Below are 24,719 nucleotides of genomic sequence, written 5' to 3' on the forward strand. Positions count from 1 at the left end.
TACTGGAACAGATTAGACTTTAAAAATGGTCCACATAAAAAAACATAATAATAAAAATTAATTATGGGCATGCATATCGATATGAAGCATGGAATTAGGAAATTCTGGACTTAAAGGGACTCTGGAACACCTCAAAACTTAAAATTTGTGTTTTCAGGCAGGAAAAAAAAAGTCTCCCTTAAATAACAAACTTTAAGATGTCACAAAATATTTTAAAGGAACATTTTAGGTATCTACCATGAACATTTAAAATACTATTGTCATTCACTAACATTACCATTTCATTCAAATGTATTTTAACACAAAGAGAAGAACATCACTCCAGAATAAATGACAAATACAAGCAGCTTGAAGGGAAGAACCTTGGTTTTTTTCCTCTCATCACAGATTAATGACAAGCATTGACAGATGACTACTGGTCCGAGGGTTATGTATGGGTGCCGCTGATTTAGGTTCTGGGTAAGAGGTGAGGGCAAGTTTTCCCAAGGCGTGCTCTAAGTAAAGCCTGAGTCTCCTAAGATTCTCTGAGAAAAGGGTTTCATGATCTCACGTTTGAGAAATACTGCTGCATCCTAGAGTTTCCTGATCTCAACGATGCACAGTGCTCACATTGTCATAAAAGTTCTGAGATTTGCTTGGTGAAGAAGTCTTTTTAGCTCCAACCCTGCAAGCATGTTAAGTCTCTACCCGAGGACAAGTGCTCTTTGACCATACTCAGAAATACATTGGGTTACCAACTCGGTGGATATGAGTTTGAGTGAACTCCGGGAGTTGGTGATGGACAGGGAGGCCTGGCATGCTGTGATTCATGGGGTCGCAAAGAGTCGGACACGACTGAGCGACTGAACTGAGGGGAAGGCAAGGTACAATCGTGGCTTATTGAAGTTGATGTCTTCAAGCACAAAAACGTCATCCCTCAACTTACTTATTGCCAGAAGAAGAATCCTGATGGGTTGGAGTGTGGACCACCCCTGGGGGGTGGGATTTCCGAGGCTCTGATGCCTATCGCTAATCCTCCTGTTAGGTGAGGCTCTGGCCTTCTGACCCAGGACGAGAGCCCTCTGGAAGTCCTGACCTTTTATGGTACCCAGAATGTCAGCAAGGGAAATCTGCCCTCAGCAGTCCCCCTGGAAACGGAAACCAAGGGGACCTGAGCCACCAGCTGAGGCTTCAGGTCAACAGGGCAGGAAAGTGAACCTCAGAACTCTCTGGGCCACGCGGGGCTCCTGGGGTGAGTGGAACGACCTCGGATGAGCCCAGGAAGCACCTAGGAGTGGGCACCGGGGCAGGATGGGGGCCGCCAGGTTACAAACGTCTGCTCTGTCCTGGGCTCGTCCAGGCGCGGGACACGGTTCTTGTTGAAAGCAAGTACTTACGTAGGACTCAGCAGAACTGACGGGACTTCCAGCCCTGAGAAGCAGCCTCGGAGGGAGGGAGCCAGCGCATCTGGAAGACATGTGGGGAGAAGGCTGTGAGCCAAGGCCCGGACGCACGCCCACTCCTCGCAGGGCGGCTGGCAGGGCCCCCACCCCGTTTGCTGTTCCCAGGTCCTTGCCTGCGGGCAGCTCCCCACCAGGGGCTGAAAAGCATCAGCGCCGCATCCTGAGAACACCTCCACAGGACCATGATCTCAGGAGCCCCGGGGGTCCCCTGCTCCCAGCCTCCTTTATAGCCAACAGCCTGGGCCGGGCTGGAATCTGCCCAGTGAGCCACCTTCCCCATGTTCACCCAGCATCACCCAGGCTGGGGGGCCAGCCTGCCTAACAGCTGGAAACTTGTCTCTCTCTGATCAGGTAGGGACGGTTCCTGACACCACCCATGCCAGTGGTCTGGCCAGGAGGGCTTTTGAGAATCTGCTCCTGTGCTTTTAGAAAAGGCCTCTGGGCACTGGGGAGTGTGTCTGGTATCCCATGCCCTCTGCTCACTCTGTGGGGCCCCATCTCTTCTGTTAGGTTTCCAGAATGCAAGGCCAGCCCTACCCACAAATGGACTGTGATGCTGGGTATACTTGGCAGAATGCTCTCCATCCTGTACCGAGCAAAATGTGAAAATAACAAAAGGGCACGTGCCCTTTGGCTTGAACAGACGTCCATCTATTGGCATCGTGGGCTTTGCCCCTAAGCATTTGGACAGAGGCGAGAGATGAGAGATCCCTGTTTACTGCTGCTTCCGTTTATACTCCCACCAGCCCCTGAGCAACACAGGAAGCAGTGCTGGGGTTGGGGGAAGGCAGACAAATTACAGCAGAGACAGAGGCTGCCAGCAGAGGACCCGGAGGTGGTACCCACCCCAGCATGGCAGGAGGAAGACTGCTCTTTATTCAATTCACGGGAGCTTGTTTCTAGAGTGGAATGCGATGCTGGGAGGTACTTTACCCTGGCAAGTCAACTTCCGTGGCTTAATAAAATCAAATCTGCCAGCAGAACCCCTTTTTCACAGCCATCTTATTTGTATCTCCAAAGCATGAAGAGATGAAGTGGCCCTCTGGCTGACCCAGAGGTGCAGAGGGCCTGGAGACCTTCCACCTCCTCTTACCTGATAGGTACAGGTGGGGAAATCGGCCGAGGGCTGGGTATTCTGAGTGGTGTCCACCATGGTCAGAGCCCAGTGGGCCTGGGGTTGAATCAGGATCCAGGGCACAGGCTCCTCCAGCTCTAACTAGATTCTTCAAGCTGGGCTGTTTGGGAATGGGCCCAAGAAGGCCCCGACCGGACCCTGGCCTTTCCCCGTGGGTCACATGCAGAAGTCTGCAGAGCTCCCTTCGACCCTACGGGCATCCTTCACAGAGTGACTGTGTCTCTCTGGCTGTATTCTATGGGGAGGGGCCACACTAGGGGACACCATCCCCGCCTGGAGCAAAGCAGTCTGGCCTTGCTCACTCCATATACCAAGGCTGTATATGGAGCTTCTGCCTAACACCAGGACTCCGTTTCGTGGAAGCCCTTGGGCCAGCTGTGCCTTAGAGAGCCGCCAGGGCAGAACATCAGATATGACTAGAAACAGGATTACCAGCCAAAGTGGGGCCCCTGTATCAGGAGGGCAAAGCTGTATTCCTGGGGGGACCACCAGCTGGTACTGAAGCTCTTTTAGGACTGAACCAGAGTCTCTTCAATACTCATAGCAATGAAGGGGACACAGATCAAACCTTCCCGTGCAGGTAGGCTAAAAACATGTCACATGGGGGATTTAGGGGGTGCAGAACAAAGGAGGGAGAGACGGGGGAAATGTGGGAGGCAGAGGCAGAAGGGAGAAGGGGAAGGTAGAGGAAGGGAAGGCAGAAGGGAGAGACACAACAGAAAAAACTCATACCTACCCATGGCTTATGGCTTTGTGCATCTGAATCCACTTGCTCACTAAGCAAAGGGCAGAGTTGGAGCTGCCTTCCTGAGACAGGTAGTAAAGGATGGGGCAGGGGCACAGCCCCGTGGCAGGTGGGGGGCTGGGAACCTAGACACACAGTGGAGGGGGGTGGGTCCGTGTGCGCCAGGGTCGGGGGGAGCAGTGGTGGCGGCCGGTGATGCCCGGGTGCGGGGCTGGGGCGCGGAGCCCAGGGCACGCTGGTGTTTCACAGGAGCCCGGGGAGAGGGGGACTGCGGGGTGGATGGCATGATGCCCGTTCTGGTGCAGGTGGCGGTGACCAGGAGACCCACCCCCCGACCCCGTCCCGCACATCCGCTCCAGCCTCTCCACCACACACACAGCCTCGCACTCTGCAGGGCACCTGCCTGTGGGGGGACCGGAGCCCCGCGGGGGACGGGCAGGCAGCTGCTGAGCAGAGGTACAGCCAGCCCACACGCTGGTCCTCAGGGAAGTGAGGGGAAATGGGCCTGAGACCCACTGGGATGTGGCCACTCTTGTGCATGCCCAGAAGGTGGGCTCTTCCCTGCCACGTCGCCCCCCTCAACCAAAGGCTGCCTCCTTCCAGCTCCATGGGCGCAACGCCATCCCCCTTCCAGTAGGAGCTGGCCTAGCCTGCACTTGTCATCAGCAACATCCCTGTGCCCGAGGAGGACAGAGCAGTGAAAGAGCTCATGGGGCAAAACCCCAGTACAGGCAGCCAGCCCCGGGGGATCAAGTGTTTTGTGCTAATCGCAGCTCTCCTCTGAGAAAAGAGGGTTCATCCTTATGCCCGCTCAGACTGCTGTTCTGCTGTGGTTTCCGGCTCCCAGTCACTCGTGGCCACTCCTGCCCGGCGCCTAGGGGCTACTTAGACACGTCATAAACATTGGGGAAACCCATGACTCGCTGACTCTGGCTCTAGGGACCTTCTAGCGTGGCTGACCTTCTCTTAAGGCCACCGTCCTGTTCAGCAGAAAAATGCAAGTGTGCTCAACCCCATGTACACAACTGCATGCTCACAGTGTTGTGTGCAATTCCAGGGGCCTCAGAAGTCCCTGAAAGAACCTCTAACGTAACAGATACGATCCAAACTGATACTGCTACTTGCTCTGCGCCAGAGACTGCTAGACACAGTACGCAGACCGCGACACGTGAGTGAGCAACATGGAAGACCCTGGGAGCTTCCCCTAGAACCTCATCCTGACACTTGACAGTCATCCCTGTTTCGCTTCACCATCCAGAACACACTGGGGTTCCGCCATCACGCTTCTTGAGGAACGCTCCTCCCCAGGGCAGCAAGGGTAGCCCTGGAGTCTCCACCACCTCAGCATCATACCAGCTCCAGTGACTGGTGACAGACCGGAGGAGGAGAGCAGCCAGAGAAGAAATGACTCAGTGCAAAAATAAAGTGCGAGAGAAGAGGCGGAGATACCCATAAAACATCCATCCTCTCCCATGTACAGATGAGGGACTAAGGCCCAGAGGATTCAAATACAGAGACTTCACATCCTCAACAGTGTTGCCAAGGATAGGAAGATCTTGACAGGGCTCCATGCCTCACCCAGTAGCTCTCCTGCAGTGTTTTGAGGAGCAAACACGGTAAAGCATCCAAAGGGCTACTATTTCATTGTGCTCTTCCTTCCTAGTGACAATGTCATCATTATCCCACTTGCCTTTAGAAGCAGTCACGAGAAGTGCTTACTAGGCGGCCGGCTCAACTCCTGGGAGCCACCATTAATAAACAGCCCTCGGTTTAACGATTTTCTTCTCTGTGGACTCAAGGGACAAGTCTAGACCAGTGGTTCTCAGACCATGGTCCCCCGACCACCAGCATCACCTGGGACCATGTCCGAAACGCAGAAACTGTTAGGGGGAGGGCTCATGCACCTGCATTTATCAAGTCCAACAGGTAACGCTGCTGCATATACATGCTTAACTTTGAGAGACCCTGCTCTTGAACAACGTTTCCTCAAGGGCAGCCGGAAGAAGCGAGTCACGCTCTGCAGTCAAGTACATTTGAGAGAAAAATGCCCCATCTCAGCAGACTCTAGATCCACATCAGTACGGGAAAGGCTCCGAGAAGTTGAAACAAACCTGTCTGACCTGATTTCATCCTGGGTTTCCCAAGTTTATCGGATCACATCATCTTTTAAATTACATAACAGTGTTGAGAAATGCTGGTCTGGAAGGTGACTTCCAGTGGTGACATTTGGCGGACACGGGAGGCTGAGCATGCCGATGCATCAACCAGCTCTTGAACAAAACTAATCAGACCTGGGCGATCACCAGACCAGCTGGTTCCCTAGCTGTCTGATCTACAAGTCGCAGTTGCGACTTCCTTTCCTAAGGCGGGTGCTGGGCCTGGATGCAGACTTCCCGGCACCACATTCAGAACCGAGCTCTCTCTCCTCTTGAAGACATGGAGATTTTTAGGCGGGTTTCTCCCACTGTCCTCAACACAGAACCCTGAAGACCCTGCCAGAGCTTTCTCAGCTGCGAGCCACCGGCCACCAGCCACTCATACGCTATTCAATCACGATCAACTCTTCCCCCACTGACTCCAGCTCTAAGGCTCCGCTCTTAAGCAGTATCACCAAATAAACAGGTCAGGTCCCACAGCAAACTCCGCTGCAGGCTGTGGAGAGGCAGTCAAGCCGGACACCTCCTCTGGTCCAAGGAAGTCCAAATTCACCCAACAGACCTCAGTGATGATTCGCAATTACAAAAAAGATAATCCTCATGATGGGATGAATTACAGGATTCTGTGAAACAGCAATCCTATCCGTTTCTTACAAAGCGTTCACAAACACCAGAACACTTGCCAGGAATTTCTCGACCCCACAAGATGAGGCCCACTGAGGACGATTCCCGAAAGGAACGTCCCATGGTCTGCCTCCGCCCCCTCCTAGTCTTTCCAAGGACAGAGAGGACACAGAACTGCAATCAGCATTTCTTACTGTTTCTTTTACAACACTCTTTGTCACGCAACTGAACAACTCTTTGCCTGGGGTGATTAAGCAAGTGGCTGTTACCGAGACAAAAGTGTCAAGATTTCTGTGAACTGGTTCAAAGGTTGAAGTTTGCCATTTGACCCACTCCAACAGCCGGTGGTAGGGTGGCGGGCAGAGGAGGCCGAGGCCAGGCCCCAGCCCCGTGACCTTGCACCATCTTTGGGTCTGAACAGTGCGAGGTTGCTGAGGTCTGAGTCCAGGCAGCCACAAAGTCTAGATCCCAAGAGCAAGGTCCTAGGCCAGTGAACCCCTCCCGCTAAGACCAATCAAGGCCCGGCTTAATTAAACATAACCCTTCAGGGATCGTCTTCCCTTCTGGCCTTTTCGGATCATTCTCCGTCTCTCCACAGCACCAACTCAGCTCGTGCTTCCAAACTGGCATGCGAAATGTGCTCAGACATCCCAGAAGTTCACTTGGGACGCCACTCGGGTCAAAGGCACCCAAGCGTGTAACACCCTGTGTCAGATTAAGTCTGTAGCGCTGGCTGGTCATCCATATTTAATTCTGTCAGTCTGTTAATTTTTAACTATGTTTGCTATCAAGGGCCATTAGAGGTCTCCAGGAGCCGGGGTCGGTGGAGCGAGAAGCGCTCGGTGGCAGAGCAGATGAAACATGGAAGTCGGGGCGTCCCAGTTTCCCCTCCTGTCACCGAGTTCTGGCCTTCCCCACCGGCAGCTCCGGCCTTGAATAAAACATGATCCCATTTGGAGCTCATTTTCCTTTTCGCCCCTGTCACCACGGGTTTTCTTCACGGAGTTCACTTGCTTTTATGGCGCCTGCGTCTTTTAATTCCAAAGTTTCTTGGTAGCCTTTCTTGGTTCTGTTCCCGAAACAGTCTGAATCCATGTCCTCTCAGATGGCATCTGGGGACTCGTCCCACCAGAGGCCAAAGACCTGGGTGGACGGCCAGTGGAGCTGGCCCCAGCCACCCCTCAGCTCACACCGGGGTCCTTTGTGCCTGATTCCAGATACATCTCTAATTCACCAAACTGTGAAGCCTGGGCCCTCGGGTTTCTGCAGGCGGGGTACCAGTCCTCAGCCCCTGCATCTTAACTGCTTCTTAAGCTAAAAAGAGAGGTCCCAGGCATCTCTTCTTGACCAAGAAAAAAAAGGAAATGGAAGAGCTATTTTAATAGTAATTACTGCTCTATGCCAAGCACTTTACTTTTTGCCTCAAAATAACCCCAAGAAATAAGTGGTTCATTCTTCCTACTTACAGATGAGGAAATGGAGGTAGCAAAATTAACAGAACAAAAGCCTGCCTAAAACCTCAAAGTCAGGAGCATGGGCAGAACCTGTCATTAAAATTTGGCCTGCTGGATTTTCTGCACCGTCCCACTGCGACAGGCAGACAGCTCAGTAGTGAACAGACGGTCCCAAATGGGAGCACCCAGGTGAGCCTCACGGAGCCTTGGGAGCTCTCCCTGCTCACGAGGTTGGAGGGATGCAGGGTGGGGGAGACGTACAGCGTTGGGGGGATGTAGGCTTACAGCTGGAAAAAAAGGAACCTGGAAAACACAGCACCCCCCAAAGGAAGGCAATCCTGCCACCTGCCCCCACCGTCAGGAAATCTGTCCAGGACAGGGGGAGTCTGGGTCTCTGTGGCCAGAGCAGCAGCTTTGATCAAAGGAACCACAGGGCCCAACAACCAGACAGAACACCGGCTCTGGACTGCTCTGAAGCCGGCGAGGACAAGGCAGAGGCATATGTCGCTGTCTTATGAAGAGGCTCCTTACGTCTTCAAATACCAAAGAGCAGAGGAGGGAAGGGCAAGACACAGGACAGGGGGACAGAGAAGGTAAAAGGGAGCGGAGCATCTCTGAGGCCAGGAGCTGGCTCCCGGGGGTGGGGAGGCGGTATTCAGCCACCAGGACTAGGGAGAATCATCTCCCCCTCCACCCAAGGCACACAGGGTAAGCCCATCACCTGGACACCAGGCTGGGCAATCATAGCAGAGAGACTGGAGGGAGAATGAGCTAGAAGGCCCCGGGAAGGACGAGCGGGCTGACCCGCAGCTGAAGAGTTCAGGGACGACAGCTCTGAGTAAGGGAACACGTGTAACCACTGGGCTCTGGGAACCCAGCTGTTTCCTGTCGGGGACAGGCGTGTCCGGGCCTGGCCTGCCCCCAGGGGGTGGGGGGGCTCCCTCGGGGGCCACGTTCTCCCAGAGCCAGCACCGGCTGCAGGGACCAAAGTGCTGATGCGGGCAGGCATCACTCATGACAGTGGGGACCGTCATTCAGGCCTCATCTTGCTCACCCACTCCTTAGCCACCTTCCCAGCCTCTGAGCTTCCCTCGGGCTGCAGCCACAAGGACTCTACATTCCTGCTGGCGTCCAGACGGGCTAGATGTCTGAACCAGCACAGTTCGTGGGGGTAGCTAGTCCTGGGCTCCCTTCTCCCGGAAGATTCAAATGCACCTTGAAAGGCTAACATTTTCTAAGCCCTTACTGTGTGCCAGGCACCCCAGTTTTACATGAGGGATTTTCCCCCACACTTTGAGTGTTAGTTGCTTAGTCGTCTCCGACTCTGCAACCCCATAGACTGCAGCCTGCCATGCTCCTCTGTTCATGGGATTTCCCAGGCAAGAATACTGGAGTGGTTACCATTTCCTTCTCCAGGAGATCTTCCCGACCCAGGGATCGAACCCAGGTCTCCTGTGTTGCAGGTGGATTCTTTCAAGGAATTTGAGTCAAGGTCACAGACCCTGTAAATGGCAAAGCCTGCATCTGACCAGGGAGCCCCAGAAAACTTAGGCCTTACGGGGTTGACAGGGAAAGAGCCCCCTAGGGAGGGGCTGGGGGGACTGGAACAGGAAAGGGAGCCCGGTCCCACACCCTTACTCTGACCTTCATGGAGCTACAGGTTTAAAGAGAAAAGCAAATGTCAGAGGATTAATAGTTTCATTTATGCCCAAGAACAAAATTCAAAGCCTTGAGTTGAACTGCCTCAAAGGCAGTCCTTCAAGGCTGGGGTCTCTGGGGCAGAGAACAGCCCCAGGGCTACAGGATAGGATATGTTTGGGAAAGCCAGGCCTCAAGGATAAGGCTGTTAGGGGGAAGAGAAACCACGCCCGAATCTCCTGATGCCTCCCTTTCCTCTGGGAGGCTGGCAGCTGGTGAGGGAATGAAGTCGCCTCCGGGGGGTTCAGCTCTCAGGCCCAGCATTTCAACACTGGCTGCTGCCTTCTGAATAGGAGGGAGAAGCTCAAAGAACAGAGGCCCCCCTGTGCGAGTCCCCAGGATCAACTGGGTAGGAAGCAAGCACCGCTGACCTGTTGCCAGGCTGTGCGCTTGCCTGAGTCCACAGGCACACCTGCCTCCCTCACCATGCCCTCTCTTACCAGCTATGTATCACACTTAGAGTCAACTCACATCAGACCATGCTGCTTCATCTCAGTATTCACTATGGGGGCTCAGTGACAGAGGAGATGCCTAAAGAGATTTGCTTTAAAAAAACAAAGTTTACAGATGCAGTTCTAGAAACTGCCAGTGTCTGGGGTGAGGACCCGGTGGTCAGGACACCCACATATCACCCTAGGCCATCTCTCCCCCATGACTTCTCTTCCCTGTTTGCCTATGTGTTTTTCCCATGGTCCATTTTGGCATTTATTTTAGGTCTAACCTTTAGAATTTTTCCAGTGTGTCACAAGGAGACCTCCCCAGGGGCCCGTCTTGCCCTGGGAAGTCTGTGGTTTCATCTGAAGACCTTCTGTTCACCGGCAGGTGATGCGCTCCAGTCACAAGCTGCAGGGCAGCCCTGGGAGACGACGTGCAGAGACTCAGGGCAGACGGGGCCCGCGGAGGAGACAGGTTGGTAGCCAGGACCTGCTCTCTCGGTCCCACTTACCTGCGCAAGTTCCTGGCTCAATTCAGGGCGACTCTGGTCAAGGGTAAATGGTATTGCTTCCAGACTGTGGGAGAGGACAGTGTGTTTTATTGGCTTCCTCTCAGCCCCATTAGCAAGCAGACCAAAAGCAAAAATGAACCCAGACTTAAAAAAAAAAAGGCTGAATTTGTGAATATGAGGTAAGAGGAAATGTGTGGATTCTCTTCCGCGTGCACCTTTCCTAAAAGTCGTAAATGAAACCTTCCTCCCTTGTTCAGGGTGACTCACATAATACACTTAATACATTTCAAATACCAACGATGGTGAAAGTAAGCAGGATGAGCATTTCTTAAAATGCGAATGATCTTCTCAGAAATCAGCTGCTCTCTTTTCTCTAGAAGTACAAAAGGCAGTACTGTGGCTTACAGCCCTTCTCCAATAATTCTTTACAAGTGGGATGTGATGTCCAACACGCATCTTCAATGTAGTCATGGAGGCACCATACAGGCTGGGCAGAAGTAGAGATACAAAGCATCAACTCCTTTGCAGCGATAATTTCTGTCTCTCCTGGATCTTCCTTCTGGATCAGACAGACTGGAAAAGACATCCATCCTAGTTGAAGTGACAGCTCCCGGCAGGTGTGACCCATGGATGCTAGAATGAGCAACTTCTAATATGCAGCTCTGATGGTTCAGGAGCCCAGGAGGATACAGGCAACAGCAGCGAGGCCTCCGCCCTGGACCAAGTCTCCCTGGGATGCTGGCTCCTTCTCCCATATGATGTGTACTCAGCGTTCCGGGCCCAGCTCTCCCCAAATCTCAGTCAGAGATAACATCTTAGCTCCAAAGTCGCATCACCATGAAAAACAAAACGCTGCAGTCTACTTGAGATCATTTTTGCTCTAATTAAAATTTTTATTGAAATCTCTCAAACGTTACCAAGAAATAGTTTTTGCAAAAGGAGGGAAGGGAAAACAAAACAAAACAAAACGGCTAACAAGCAAATTCAACATGGGAGCTCCCTCTGCTGGTCTGCAGTAGGTTGATATGTTACAAACACATTCCCAGAGACAAATCTAATTTGCTGGAGAAGTGGGCAAAAGACAGGTGTGTTGGGCTTTGCCTCAGGAGAGAAACACTAGAAGAAAAAAAAAATCCATGTCTCAAAACAGAGCACAACATCACGAAGAAAAGCAAAATCATCTCAAAGCTGATCTCCAAAGACATATAATAAGATTTCCAGAAAAAATAAAACGGAATTAGCCACTAAGGGGATGCTCCATTCTGGTCTTCCCCTCTGCTCTACCCTGCAGTTAGTAAAAATTCTCTTAGGCCTTTTGGGTGATGGTTAAGTTCTGAGTCCCTCGTCTCTGACTCCAAATCTCTTCTTACAGGCTTCTCATCTACTTAGAGAAGAAAAAGATCCAAGGAGTCATTGGAGCAAGGCCTCTCCACAATTCCATCAAAGAATTAGCCTCTGGTGAGCCAGCACTGAGGTGTGGACAGAGCCGGGAGTCAGGCGGCCTGACTCTGGCCGCGGCAGAGCCACGTGCAGACTTTGGACAACCCTCTGATCTTCTCCGGTCTGCATCCTCATTTGTAAAATGAGTCAGACCAGCTGATCTGTCAAGCCTCTCCCAGTTCATTCTACGATTCTCATATCAGACAAAGACATTTAAATAACCGTATCTGTTCATCAGTCTTTGCAACACAGAACTCAAGCTTCTACTGGGAATGACCCCCAACAAGAAGCGGGGTTGAACGCAAGGATCTCACACTGGTATCAGATGAGAGTCCCACCAGCTCTAGGGCTGATGTAGCGATGCCAAGTGGATGCCCGGTTCGGAAAGCCTCAAGACCAAGGAACAGCTCACGGGGAACGTGCCACCATGGGCGGTACACATCCCTGTAAGTCAGAACAGGTGAGTCCATTTATCTTGGCATCGTCTCTCCTCATCCTTTCTCACAATGGCCGGGGCTTTCGGATCTCTCATTCCCAGTCCTGTTCGGCCAGTGTCAGTTCTTGCTTTTCCCGGGCAGTGGTGAAAAGGCTTTGTGGCTGATTAACCAAAGCCATGGGTATTTAGAAGACCATGCAAACTTGGCACCATTTCATGGTATTATTAACATGGCCTCGACAGTCAATGGATCTGTATCTAGGCAGGCCAGGAAGAGGAAGAAGGGGGGTCACAGAGCCCAGATGGCGGGGGTGGGCCACCAACAGAGAGGACTTTCTGAGTGGCTCCACGGCCTCTATGAAATTATGCCTGAGGCCCCCAGGAACATTCTGATAAGCCAGCAGAAGGCGTCTGCTGGTTCTCTTTCCCTTTTCCAGCTCTGGCTAGCTGCCGTTGCAAGGGTGACCGAGCACTGACGTGGACAAAGGGGGAAAGGGCAGCAAGGGAAGGGAAAGCGGACAGCACGGACAATCCAGAAATGGGTGTCAGTCTTGGAATAACCCTGTCGTTCTGTTTTCTGTGCCAAGTGCTGTCACCACCACCACCTACGTGTTTCTTCACTACTTGGACTCTCTTCACCCGCCTCTCCCAACCCTGGAGGTCCAGGCACCAAGGCTTTTTCTTTGTAGGTTGCCTGCACAGTACCTGAGAGGCCGGGTACCTGTCGAAGCACTGACAACTGAGCTGGAAAAGAACGGAAGGATGTCCATCTAACAACACTCGTGAGCCCATGGGCTCCCTGTGAGAACCCTCACTGGGGCGGCTGGTAGGTGTCGTGTACAACACAGTTAAGTTCTGTACCACGTAAAAGAGTGTTAAGTCAGAAGGGTTTTCTGATTTCACCCAGCCTGGTCAATAAACACTAAGCAAAACAACCCCCCCCGCCCCCCAAACAAACCTGTTCAGGCTGATGATATTTAAAAACAGGCTTTTCTGCTTTTAGAGGAGTTACACGTGGAATAAGACAAATGACAACTATATTCTTTCTCTCTTATTTGCTATTGATCATCACTCTGGATCCTAACATGGATTACTACTGCTTGCAAGAAAAACAAAGCTAAGAGAAACAATTTTTTTCCCCTCAAGGGAAGAGAAAGGGTTGGTAAGTAGACAGACAGTAATCTTTGTGAAGAAACACTGGAGTTTGTTTATAAAACTCAGGCTATTCTTAACTGAGAAAGAAAGCCAGTCAGAAGACACACCTCGACCCTGACTTATAATCACAATTAAGACACTATATCGTACCTCCTTTTCCCACAAGGTCTCTTCAAAATAAATGGAAGTGTGAATCTGGTCTTTGACACATGTAGGATAGCACACAGCCTTCCTCCTGGAAACTCCCGACATGCCCCCTTCATCACTCAAGCTCCCAGAACACACGAGAAGAACTCTCCATACAGAGAAACACAGGCAGACACACGACTCCAGGGCCACGCGCACGCCTCCCTCCGCGGTCCCTCCACACAAGGCACACACGTCTGTGCTCCGGGGGCGCCCTCAAGCTGGCTGGGGGAGGCCCAACCGGCCCTGTCTCCCGTGTGTGTGACATGAGGTGAGATCATTAAGGAAGAGAGTGCTTTGTCTGGGGGGGCAAACGTCAGGCAGTGGGTGATGTCATGGCTGTCAGACGGTCCTCAGAAGTCCCGGAGGAGTGGCGGCTGGATCGAGAGGGGGACATTAATCTCTCGGAGGTGGATCTGTTAGCCGGAGAGGTGTTAGTCGTACGGTGTGCTCTGGGGAACCAGGTTGGAAAGGACCGGTGCTGGGGTGAGTGGAGTCGTGGCCGATGGGCATCAATTACCTGGGCATGCAGTGAAGCGGGGTAGGTGAAAGCAGGAGGAGGCAGCGCAGGCGCTAAGTCCGCTGGGTACAGAGGGTACGGGGCCCACACTTCAGGGCTACTGGGGTAAAGTGCAGGCACTGTGAGCTCATCTGCAAGACAAGAAGAAGGGGACAGTTAGTGGTCACCCCGCCGCCGGCTCCGAGTCGCAAACAAACCCGCGCGCGCCCAAGCCCCCGGCCGCAGCACAGGCCGCAGCACTCTCAGCCGCTCCATCACCTGCTGGCGCCGGTCTCCTGAACACCGATCACTGAACGGTACATACAGAATTGGGAAAAAAAAAAAAAAAGCTCGAGGGCTGGGATGGACTGGGGGTGGTGGGAGGGAGGCTCAGGGCTGCGGGGTGGGTGGGTGTCTGTCTCCTTATGGCTGATTCACTTTGCTGGATGGCACAAACCAACACTGTCAAGCCATTCTTCTCCAATTAAAAATAAATTTAAAATTCATAAGTAATTAAACATATTTCATACTTTTTAAAAAAGTATAAGTTTATACCATATAATAAATTTATATATAATTATATAGTATTTATCAAAATCAGTAAGTAAAATAAAAGTTTTTTAAAAAAGCAGTAAGCATCTGCTTCCTGCCTGGCCTGCTGAGATCTTAGGCTCTGCAGTGGAGACTCTGATGTCTTTCCAACTGGAATATGGGGAACCCCCTGAACAGTGGGGACTTCCTGAAGCAAACAGCAAACAGGGTCCTCTGAGGAAGACAGAGATCCAGTAGCGATCTCCCGTGAAGACCCACTGCAGAGCCGTTGGGAGAACAGCGGCTGCCCGGCAGGACCAGAAGGACCCCCAACAGACCAGAAGGACTGGAGGAGTCCTCTGTTCATCGGCATAATGATTACTGGCAAATACCACGATCATCCAGTGTTTTCTGTTTAGAAGCACAAGGCCCACAGGGCATTTAAAGTGTTCTAAGTTTGGAGGATGGAAACGCAAAGTCTAGGGTGTTCAGATTCAAGGGGCGCTGCACCAAGATCCAAATAAGGGCGTTCACTACTGCTGTTGACACAGATTTCATTTTCTAGGGAAAACATGTGAGTTGTGATGCCGACCAGCTGGTCTCAATGTTCCTCATTCAGCTCCGAGTCCACGCTGGTCAGGCTGTAGTTTTGCCAGATTGAAGGGCAAGTGCCGGGGTCTCAGAATGCAGCGGGAAGCGGCCCGCCGAAGCCACCACACACACATGGAGGGAGGGTGGGATGTGTCTCAAGGCAAAAATACCCACAGTCAACAGTTACCCATCTGGAACCCATGAGGCAGCATCTCAGTACGTGCTTTTATCACCTGTCAAAGTCTGCTATCATGTAGGCCAGGGATGCTCCCCGGGACTGCCAAGGGAGTCAGGAAAGGTGACCCCTAAAGCCATTAGTGACTCCGCCACTCAGGACTTTCCAGAGGTCGACAGTGCATGGATGTGACCCAAGGTCCAGAGAGTCATGTGCTTCCTTCTCACCGTCTAAGCCACCCCAAGTCTTCATTCCAGGTCTCCCCTATCACCCCAAATTCTGACTCTGGGCAGGATTTTCAGTGTGGGGAGGGGGTTAGAACAGAAGAGTGCCATGCTGAGTGTGACACGGAGACCGCCCTACAGGACAAGCAGAAGGCAGCCGGGCCCACAGGAGCGTCTCATCAGCGCACGGGTGTGTGCGCTGCTTCTGTGTCCAGCCAGCGTGGAAGGGCATTTTTTTTTTTTTTAAATCAACTCAGTTGTCATTGTGATAATAGTCTCTCTTTTTATTTTTGGTGTGGACCACTTTTAAAGTCTCTATTGACTCTGTTACAATGCTGCTTTGGTTCAATGTTTTGGTTTTCTGGCTATGAGGCACATGGGAATCTTCGCTCCTGGACCAGGGCTCAAACCTGTGCCCTCTGCATCGGAAGGTGGCGTCTTAAGCACTGGACCACCAGAGAAGTCCCAAGAAGAGCTTCTGAAAGGATGAGGGAGAGTCAAGAGCTGTTGATGATGACACTTTAGGGGCCAGGCAGGGGATCCCAACAAGGTGGGGTGATGAGACTCTGGTTGCTCGGGCACTGCAACTCTCCCTCTCTCAACAGGCTGTTAAAGCGACCTCCTAGAGGTGATGGGAACACAGTCTGCTGGTCTATCTAGGCTGGGGAGTGTAGGCCAATTATTTGGATGGGAAAATATTAACATCATAATCCTTTTTACAGTGATCAGGCCTCCACCACCTGCTTCCACCGTTCTAGGGTGTGGAGGTATGTGTGTAGTTTCTGGAAGGCATTCCTTAGCGAGGGGTTAGCAGAGCCCCGTGATTCCTGTGGTGATGAGACCATATGATTTCCATTAGAGCAACAACTCTTGTGAGAGCCCAGGCTCGTGGAAACCAACCGCTGCCAGAACCAATGCCTCAGATTTTAAACAAACAACCATTCTCAGGAATGGCAGGCTGTGACTGTGGCTGCTGTTGTTATTTCAGCTACCAGGTTATTTTAAGACATTCTGAGTCTTTTTTAAAAAAAGTCAAGAGAGTCTCAAGACCCAGCACAGTCATCTTTCAGCCCATGCTTGTCCGGCCCCACGGTGACAGCAGAGGACGATAATCATCACCCAGGGGCTCTGCTCAGTCTGGTGCCTGATGGCCAAAGGTGAGGGAGCCTTGCAGGGTGCTCTGGGGCTCCCTTCAGAAAGTTTCTAGAAAGTATGTCTTTTAAGGTACCTGATCTTAAAGACATAGGATCTGGCTTTTGATCTCAGCCTGATGGAATTTGTGATTTTCAGATCTTTCCATATCTTGTCCTAAAGCTTTACTTCACACTGGACCAGTCACTGAGGGATATTTGCACAAAACCTAGGCCATGGATTCCCTGGTGGCTCAGTGGTAAAGAATCTGCCTGCCAATGCAGGAGACATTGGAGAGACAATGCAGTGTTCGATCCCTGGTCCAGGAAGATTGGACATGCTCTTGAGCAACGAAGTCCATGTCCCACAACTACTGATCCTGTTCTCTAGAGCCCGGGAGAAATGACAGAAGCCAGAGCACCCTGCAGCCCGGGCTAAAACGAGAATAATCCCTGCTTTCTGGAGCTAAAGAAAAGCCCACAAAGCATGGAGGACCCAGTGCAATCAATACATGAATACTAAAGCCTAGCCCAGCAGAATGGGGGGGGCTTGCTTCCAAGTCCTCTAAGCCAGGGGTCCCCAACCTCCAGGATCTAATGCAATAATAATAGAAATAAAGTGCACGATAATTTAATGTGCTTAAAACATCCCCATACCACCCCTTCCACTCCAGTCCGTGGGAAAAGTACCTTCTACAAAACCAGTCCCTGGTACCAAAAACACTGGGGTCTGCTGTCCTATATCCCAACTGCAGAGTAACAGTATAGTCAGGTAGTGAACAAGTCAAAGCATCAGCCTGTCAGTCGTGTCCATCACTTTTGTGACCCCATGGACTGTAGACCACCAGGCTCCTCTGTCCATGGGATTTCCCAGGCAAGAATATTGCAGTAGGTAGCCATTCCCTTCTTCAGGAGATCTTCCCAACTTAGGGATCAAATAGGGGGTCTCTTGCATTGCAGGCAGATTCTTTACCATCTGAGCTAGTAGCGAAGCCCCAGTGAAGCAGATCCTAAGATAAGAGACCAGGGGGAACATACACTGGGTAAATCCCTTGCTCCAGCTCGTCAGCTCTCCCGTCTCTTCTTAGAATGGAATCCGGAGTTACAGTAAATGTTAAGAGGCGCGTGAAAGGTTGGTCAGGAGGAGGATGAACTCAGGGTATCAGTGGAGATGATACCCTGCTAAGACAGGAGGGCGGTGAACACATCTGCCAGGCAGAAGCCAGGTGTTACTCTGCACTCTGCACCCCTGGCCCGGCTCTGAGCCTGGCATTTAGCATGCAGTCATGCTTGCTGTACTGAATAGCACCTGACAGAAAATTCCAAAACTTCTTTAAAGAGATACCACTGTTTTCTTTGTTAAAGGAACTGAGGGAATAGCCAGAGGAACTAGATCTAAAATTTCTCAACCCTGGCAATATCTATCATATGCACCCAAAATATTGAGCCAAGGGAGGCTCAAATCAGAGTAAGTGTTTTGGAGCAGGAGTTTTCAAAGTTAAAAATAAAAGCAGTGGAACCTTTCTTCAAACATGTTTCCCAGAAACTCTTTTTTAATAGAAGTGGAGCTGTGTGGGCTGACTCTCTGGTGGTCCTGGCTGGAGGAACTCTACTCCTGTGACAGTTTCTGGAGAACACCGGGGTTCCGGAGGTAACTGTTTGAAAACCGCTTATCCAGTGGTTCTCATCCAGGGACCAGTTTTTAAAGCAAGCTCCTCTTCCAATCTCTGAAGTCTGAATTCATTCCTATAGTTCCTGGAAACCCCTCACGGAGAGGGTGGACGGGCAAGGGGTAGGGTAGTCAGAGCAGGGTGGGGACAAACCAAGGAAGAGTGAAGCAGCTGGGAGGGAACCAAGCAGGCCTCCCGGCCTGACTTCAGTGGCCAAGGTTCCAGGGTACGCCAAGACCAAGGATTAACGACTTCCCTGGTGGCTCAGACGGTCAAAAATCTGCCTCCAACACGGGAGGCCCAGGAGAAGATCCCCTGGAGAGGGAATGGCAACCCACTTCCATGCCTAGAAAACCCCATGGACAGAGGAGCCTGGCAGGCTACAGTCCATGAGGTTGCAAAGAGTTGGACACGACCGAGCGACTAACACTTAATGGCCTCATGAGTGAGGTGCTGAGAAATCTGACCCCAGCCATACAGCAGGTAAAATAACAGGAAGAAAGGTCAACAACCCAGGAAGAGTTATTCACGCCATTCCCCGTGTTCCCAAGGCGGAGCTACCCAGCGGCACTGCAGCCCCCACAGAGCGCCATGTTGGGGGCCAGTGCTTCTGAAAAGGTGCTCCCCAGACCAGCAGCTAGCAGCAGGGGAGAAAGGCAAGTTCTCCGCTCCACCCCACACCCACTTAATCGGGAATTCTGCCCTCCAGGTGATGCTGGCACACACTTCACTCTGAGACACACTAACGTCAGTAGCGACCTGAGCCAAGTCTGCAGAATTCTGCTTTCCAAGTGCTGTGACATAGTACCTGTGGAAGAAGTGAATGAGACACTCCAGCAGAAAAGACACAAATGAAAGCAATCATCCCGGACTTGCTCCGTGAACAGAAACTGGAGGGGCAAAGTAGACCCAGCCTGACATCCCTTGCTCGGCTCAGCTGTTGTTTAGTCGCTCAGTCATGTCCATCTCTTTGCGACGCCATGGACTGATGGACTGTAGCTCTCTAGGCCCCTCTGTCCATGGGATTTCACATGCAAGAATACTGGAATGGGTTACCATTTCCTCCTGCAGGGGATCCTCTTGACCCAGGGATCAAACCCATGTCTCCTGCATTGGCAGGCGGATTCTTTACCACTGAGCCACCAGGTTCAGAGCCACCCATGAGTGACAGAGCCATACAGGCACAGTGGAGGTGGCCAGCCCAGGGCAGGATCTCACCTGGAAAGGAGGAGTCCACGAGAACACCTCCACTTCACTGAGAGGCTGAAACTCCCTGAAAACGCACATGCTCTCCTTTGATGAAAGAAGGTAGTAAGCTGAACGAGCTTTTTTGCATCTGTATGCTTTTTTTTTGGTTGTTGCTGCTAATGTGGTTTGAGAAAACTGTAATAGGTAAAGAGATGGGTTTTCCATAGAACAAGCCCTTCACCTGACCACCCAATGGAAGGAACGGAGCTCAGGTCGTTAGTCTCGGCCCATCCTGTGCCAACTTAGTAGGAAAGCAAGGCTAAAACAAGAGAACCTCTGATGGCCCGAGCCCGTGGGGATGGACGGCTTGGGAGTCAGCGAGGCTGAGTGAGCCAGGGCGCAGGGAGCAGAAAGAGATCAGGAGGCCGGGGCTTTTGTCTGGGCCTAAGTCGACCCTCCTCAGAGGCTGGCTCAACCCTTCCCCACTGCCGCAGATCTGGTCACATTCTTTCTCCTTTTGCAGCACTGAGAACACATGCAGTTGTTGGGTCTCCCAAAATCCAGCTGAATTGGCCTTTTTCTTAGCATAAGAATATGCAAACAGAACAGGTAAAACTTAATTCTAACAAACAAGGACTAGATTCCCCAATTCCACCCCCCGATTTCTTTGAAATGAAGTAACTGCAAAGTCTCCGATGAAGGTTTAAACCCAAAGAGCTGCTGAAGATCACCCAGTCTGCCTTTTCTGCTGGATGAGAAAACAAGGAGGCAGACAGGGGAAGTTTCCAGTCTAAGGTCATGCTGAAACTTAGGTGAAGATGAAGGACTCTTAGAAACAATGGAGATCAAGAGGGACAAGGAGAATCTTTAGAGGACACAACCTTAGTACAGTTGAGAACACAAGGTCCAAGAACTTAAGTCAGCATTTACTTTGCCTCTTGGATATTTCTATTTGGAAATATTCCACAGCAGTATCATGCTCAGTATTTATGAAAAGAAACATACTCCCTCCAATGGCCTGTCCTCCTTTGTCCCAGATTTCAGTAAAAGATGCTGCTTAGATGTCCAAGCCAGGATGACTTGGAAGTCACCCTACCGTCATCCAATCTTTCACCAAAGTCCTACTGAATCTATCCCATCACATCACTTAAATCCTAACTACCGTCACTGGATTACTGAAAAGGACTCCTGCACCCAAGAACTTTAAAATATACGATTCAGTACTGTCACTCCAGCTTAAAACCTTTCTATGATTTCCCTTTGATGGCTGGATAGTTTGCGAATCCCCTAGCCCCTCCAGCCCTACTGTCACCTGGTCTTCCCTCCTGGTCTAAGATCAGTGAGTTACTTATATGGCTTGACTACACATGGTTCCCTTTCCACTTCTACGTCTAGTACATACACATCCTGTCAGGCATGTGCCTTCCTTTCACCTGGTATAACTCTTATTCATTCTTTAAAGGATTCCCCTTAGATGTCACTTCCTAGAGGGTAGAAGGGAGGTGACAATGACCATCTCTGGGGCTGTTAGAATCCTCTCTGTGTTATTAAAAAAAAAAAAAAAAACTATTTAAAAAATATTTATTTATTTATTGAGGCTGTGGAGCATCTTATTAGTTGCAGCATGCAGGAACTTTAGTTGAGCCATGTCAGATCCAGTTCACGAGCGAGGAGGGAACCTGGGGACGCTGCCTTGGGAGCACAGAGTCTCTCAGTCACTGGACCACCAGCAAAGTCCTCTCTCTCTGTTTGGCTACATCCTGCGCCTCCCAGTGTCACAGACACCCTTTGCTTACCCTGGGACCTAGACCAGTACATCAGAAGGTATTCAGAAGTCAACTGTTTGCTGTGTATTTGATAAAATGAATGGAGAAAAAAGAGAAATTGCCCTTCAGGAGGAAATGATCAAATTGGAGATTAATTCAACTTTTTATTTTATTTTTTGGCTATACCACACAGTATGTGGGATCTTAGTTCCCCAACCAGGGATTGAACCCGAATCCCCTGCAGCAGAAGCACAGAGTCTTAACCACTGGACTGCCAGGAAGTTCCCAAATGCTACTTTTTAAGAAAGATTACATTTCAACTCTATATTAATAGCACCTATTTTCATACATTTTATACACAGCTGAGAACATGCCCATTCTTATTTTGAAGCCTTATTAAAAACTCTGGTGAGAGACTTCTTCAGAAAAGTGGAAAAGACCCTACTCCAGTGGCTAAGACTCTGTGCTCCCAATGCAGGCAGCCTGGGTTCCATCCCTGGTCAGGGAACTTGATCCCACATGTTGCAACTAAGACCTCACATAGCCAAATAAATAAATATTAAAAAAAAAAAAATCCTGGAGAAAGGGGCAAGAATGGATGTCTTATTTTAACAATGAGAAAAACTTAAGTCTGCGATTAGAACCCAGGTCCCATGTCTTGGGCTTTCCTGGTGGCTCAGATGGTAAAAAATCTGCCTGCAATGTAGGAGACTTGGGTCCAATCCCTGGGGAGGGAAGATCCCCTGGAGAAGAGAATGGCTACCCAGTCCAGTATTGTGGCCTGGAAAATTCTATGGACAGAGAAGCCTGGTGGGCTATGGTCTATGGGGTCACAAAGAGTCAGACACGACTGAGCGACTAACACTTTCACCTATTTTCACCCACGTCTCATGGTTTAGGCTCCCTGGAGCAGAAGTGGTCTTCATCTCTAGCATCCAGCATACTCAATACACTAGAACAAACTCCACGAGAGCCTCCCTGATAGATGAAGAATTCAGCCAGAAAAAACAGCAGCCATGTCACAGAAGGCTGTGTATGATGAAAAATTCCAAACAAGAAAAATAAATCCAGGACTCTGTTAAGCAGGCAACTCCTACTCACATACCTCCGCAAGCAGTTGATCCAAGTTTGTTAAGCAAACCCTTCAAAAACCAGCCTTATGAGGCCCACTCTTTTGAGGACTATCCCATTGGGACATGCTCTTCTGATGTAAGGGCTAAGAATACAGTCCACTCCCAGTTTCTGTGGCCACGCACAGTGCACACAGGCTGTAGGGGGTTGAAGAGTGTCCCCACTAAAATTCATATCTACCTGCAACCTCAGAATGTAACCTTGTTGAAAACAGGAATTTTTGGAGAGGTAATTGTTTAAGGATCTCGCGATGAAATCATCCTAGATTTGGTGGTGGTGGTGGGCTTAAATCCAAAGACTGATGTCCTTATAAGAAGAGCAGAGGGCATAGAGGAGCAGGTGATTTGAAGATGGGGACGGACGTTGGAATGATGCAGCCACAAGCCAAGGAACCACCAGAAGCTATGAGACGCACAGGACAGTCTCTCTGAGTTTCCAGAAGAAGCCAACCCTGTGGATGCCGTGACTTCAGAATTCCCTCCTCCTAAACAGTGAGAATTGGAGAAGGAAATGGCAACCCACTCCAGTATTCTTGCCTGGAAAATCCCAAGGACCAAGTAGCCCGGTAGGCTACAGTCCATGGGGTTGCAAAGAGTCGGACACGACTGAGCATCTTCACTTCAAACAGTGAGAAGATATCTCAGTTGTTTTCAGCCACCCGTCTGGTGGGAATTTGTTGTCATGGCCTAAGAAAATCTTTGGTTCCCACCAAAGGTCACATACTTCATCAGCTCCCCAAGAAGGTAAGTGCAGGGGCACAGTCAAAAGATTCGGTGAAAAGTTCAAAAGGACGTGATACTGATCATGACTGTAGTTTGTGCATTCGGTACAGGGAGCCAGCAGTGTTCTGTGCTGAAGACCCCAGGAAAAATCAATCAGTGCTCAGCCCCGCTTCTACTCGACCTGCTTTTTTTGAAATTAATATTTATTTTGCTGCACTGGGTCTCAGTTATGGCACACGGGCTTAGTTGCTCTGAGGCATGCAGGAATCTAAGTTCCCAGGCCAGGGATCAAACCCACATCCCCTGCACTGGAAGGTGGATTCTTAACCATGGGAACACCAGGGAAGTCCCTCTACCTGCTCTTTAATCCAGTCCTTGGCCATTTTCTTTGCTTCAGTTCCTAACTCAATTTAGGATAATTTCTAAGTCTTCAGTGGAAAAAGTTACAAAAAGTGGGAAAAAAGTGGAAGCGGTGATAGATTTTACTTTTTCAGGCTTTAAAATCACTGCAGAAGGTGACTGCAGCCATAAAACTGAAAGACACTTGCTCCTTGGAAGGAAAACTATGACAAACCTTGACAGTGTATCAAAAAGCAAAGACACGACTTTGCTGATGAAAGGTCCGTATAGTCAAAGCTATGGTTTTACCCAGGAGCTGTGTACAGATGTGAGAGTTGGACCATAAAGAAGACGGAGTGCCCAAAAATTGATACTTTCATACTGTGTGTTGGAGAAGACTCCTGAGAGTCCCTTGACTGCAAGAAGATCAAACCAAGGAATCCTTAAAGAAATCAACCTGGAATGTTCATAGGAATGACTGATCCTGAAGCATCAATACTTTGGCCATTTGATGTGAAGAGCCAACTCACTGGAAAAGACCCTGATGCTGGGAAAGATTGAGGGCAAAAGGAGAAGGGGGCGACAGAGGATGAGATGGTTAGATATCGTCACCGACTCAATGGACATGAATTTGAGCAAACTCCAGGAAATAGCAGAGGACAAGGGGCCTGGCAGGATGCAGTCCACGGGGTTGCAAAGAGTCAGACACAACTCAGTGACTGAACAACAACATAAATCTACAGCTAAGATTTCTACTTCAGTGCAGACATCCTAAACATATTCATGTCAACTCATCCAAAAATGCACTATCGCTCATAAACCAATGCCTCTTTATACCTCCCACTCTCCATTAGCCCGTCCATTCAGGTACAAGCCTCTTTCATGTCTCGTATCCAACGACTAGAGTTTTAACACACTAAAGATGATGGCAGAGACTAACGAAAACAAGGGTAGCAAGAAAGCAGCTAACGTTTCTGGAGCATATCTTCCATGACACCCACCATGCTCATACCCCTGGTGGGAGGCTCTAACTCCAGCCCCTGTACGTCAAGAGGAAGCAGAGGTACTCCCAGGTTCCATTCCTCGTCCACTGGCTCACAGCGAGTGACAGAACCAGGGTGTGGATCAGTCATCTCCAGACCCTCCACTTCTCTGCCTCTCCACACGCGCGACATTTCCTCCATGCCTTTCTCATAGCTATCTTTCCCTTTACATCCTTATTTCTACCACCCAAATGAGGTTCCCAGCTGGACTCCTAACAACCTCTTCTTGACTTTTAAACTGGTTTCCTAATGACTTCCACGGTCTTTCCACTCACATTCTTCTCTCCTAACAC

General features: G+C 50.4%; 1 protein-coding gene across 5 annotated transcripts in view; it reads right to left on the minus strand.

The window, feature by feature from the left end:
- RBPMS (RNA binding protein, mRNA processing factor) overlaps positions 1-24,719 on the minus strand; it is a 192,153-nt gene that overhangs the window by 11,062 nt on the left and 156,372 nt on the right. For 2 of the 5 annotated variants that reach the window (XM_055416552.2, XM_055416549.2), the window contains 3 exons: positions 13,938-14,068; positions 3,314-3,447; positions 1,377-1,446 (listed from right to left, as the gene is read on the minus strand). In XM_055416552.2, coding sequence (XP_055272527.1) covers positions 1,377-1,446; positions 3,314-3,447; positions 13,938-14,068 — 335 coding nt within the window. Of the gene's footprint in view, positions 1-1,376; positions 1,447-3,313; positions 3,448-11,069; positions 11,317-13,010; positions 14,069-24,719 lie in introns of those variants that run through there. The other 3 variants (XM_055416551.2, XM_055416550.2, XM_088832782.1) reach the window with 3 other exon arrangements.

Source organism: Moschus berezovskii, chromosome 26 (genome assembly GCF_049115385.1).
Source record: "Moschus berezovskii isolate FMDL1 chromosome 26, NW_MosBer_1.0, whole genome shotgun sequence".
In the NCBI taxonomy this organism is placed as follows: Eukaryota; Metazoa; Chordata; class Mammalia; order Artiodactyla; family Moschidae; genus Moschus; species Moschus berezovskii.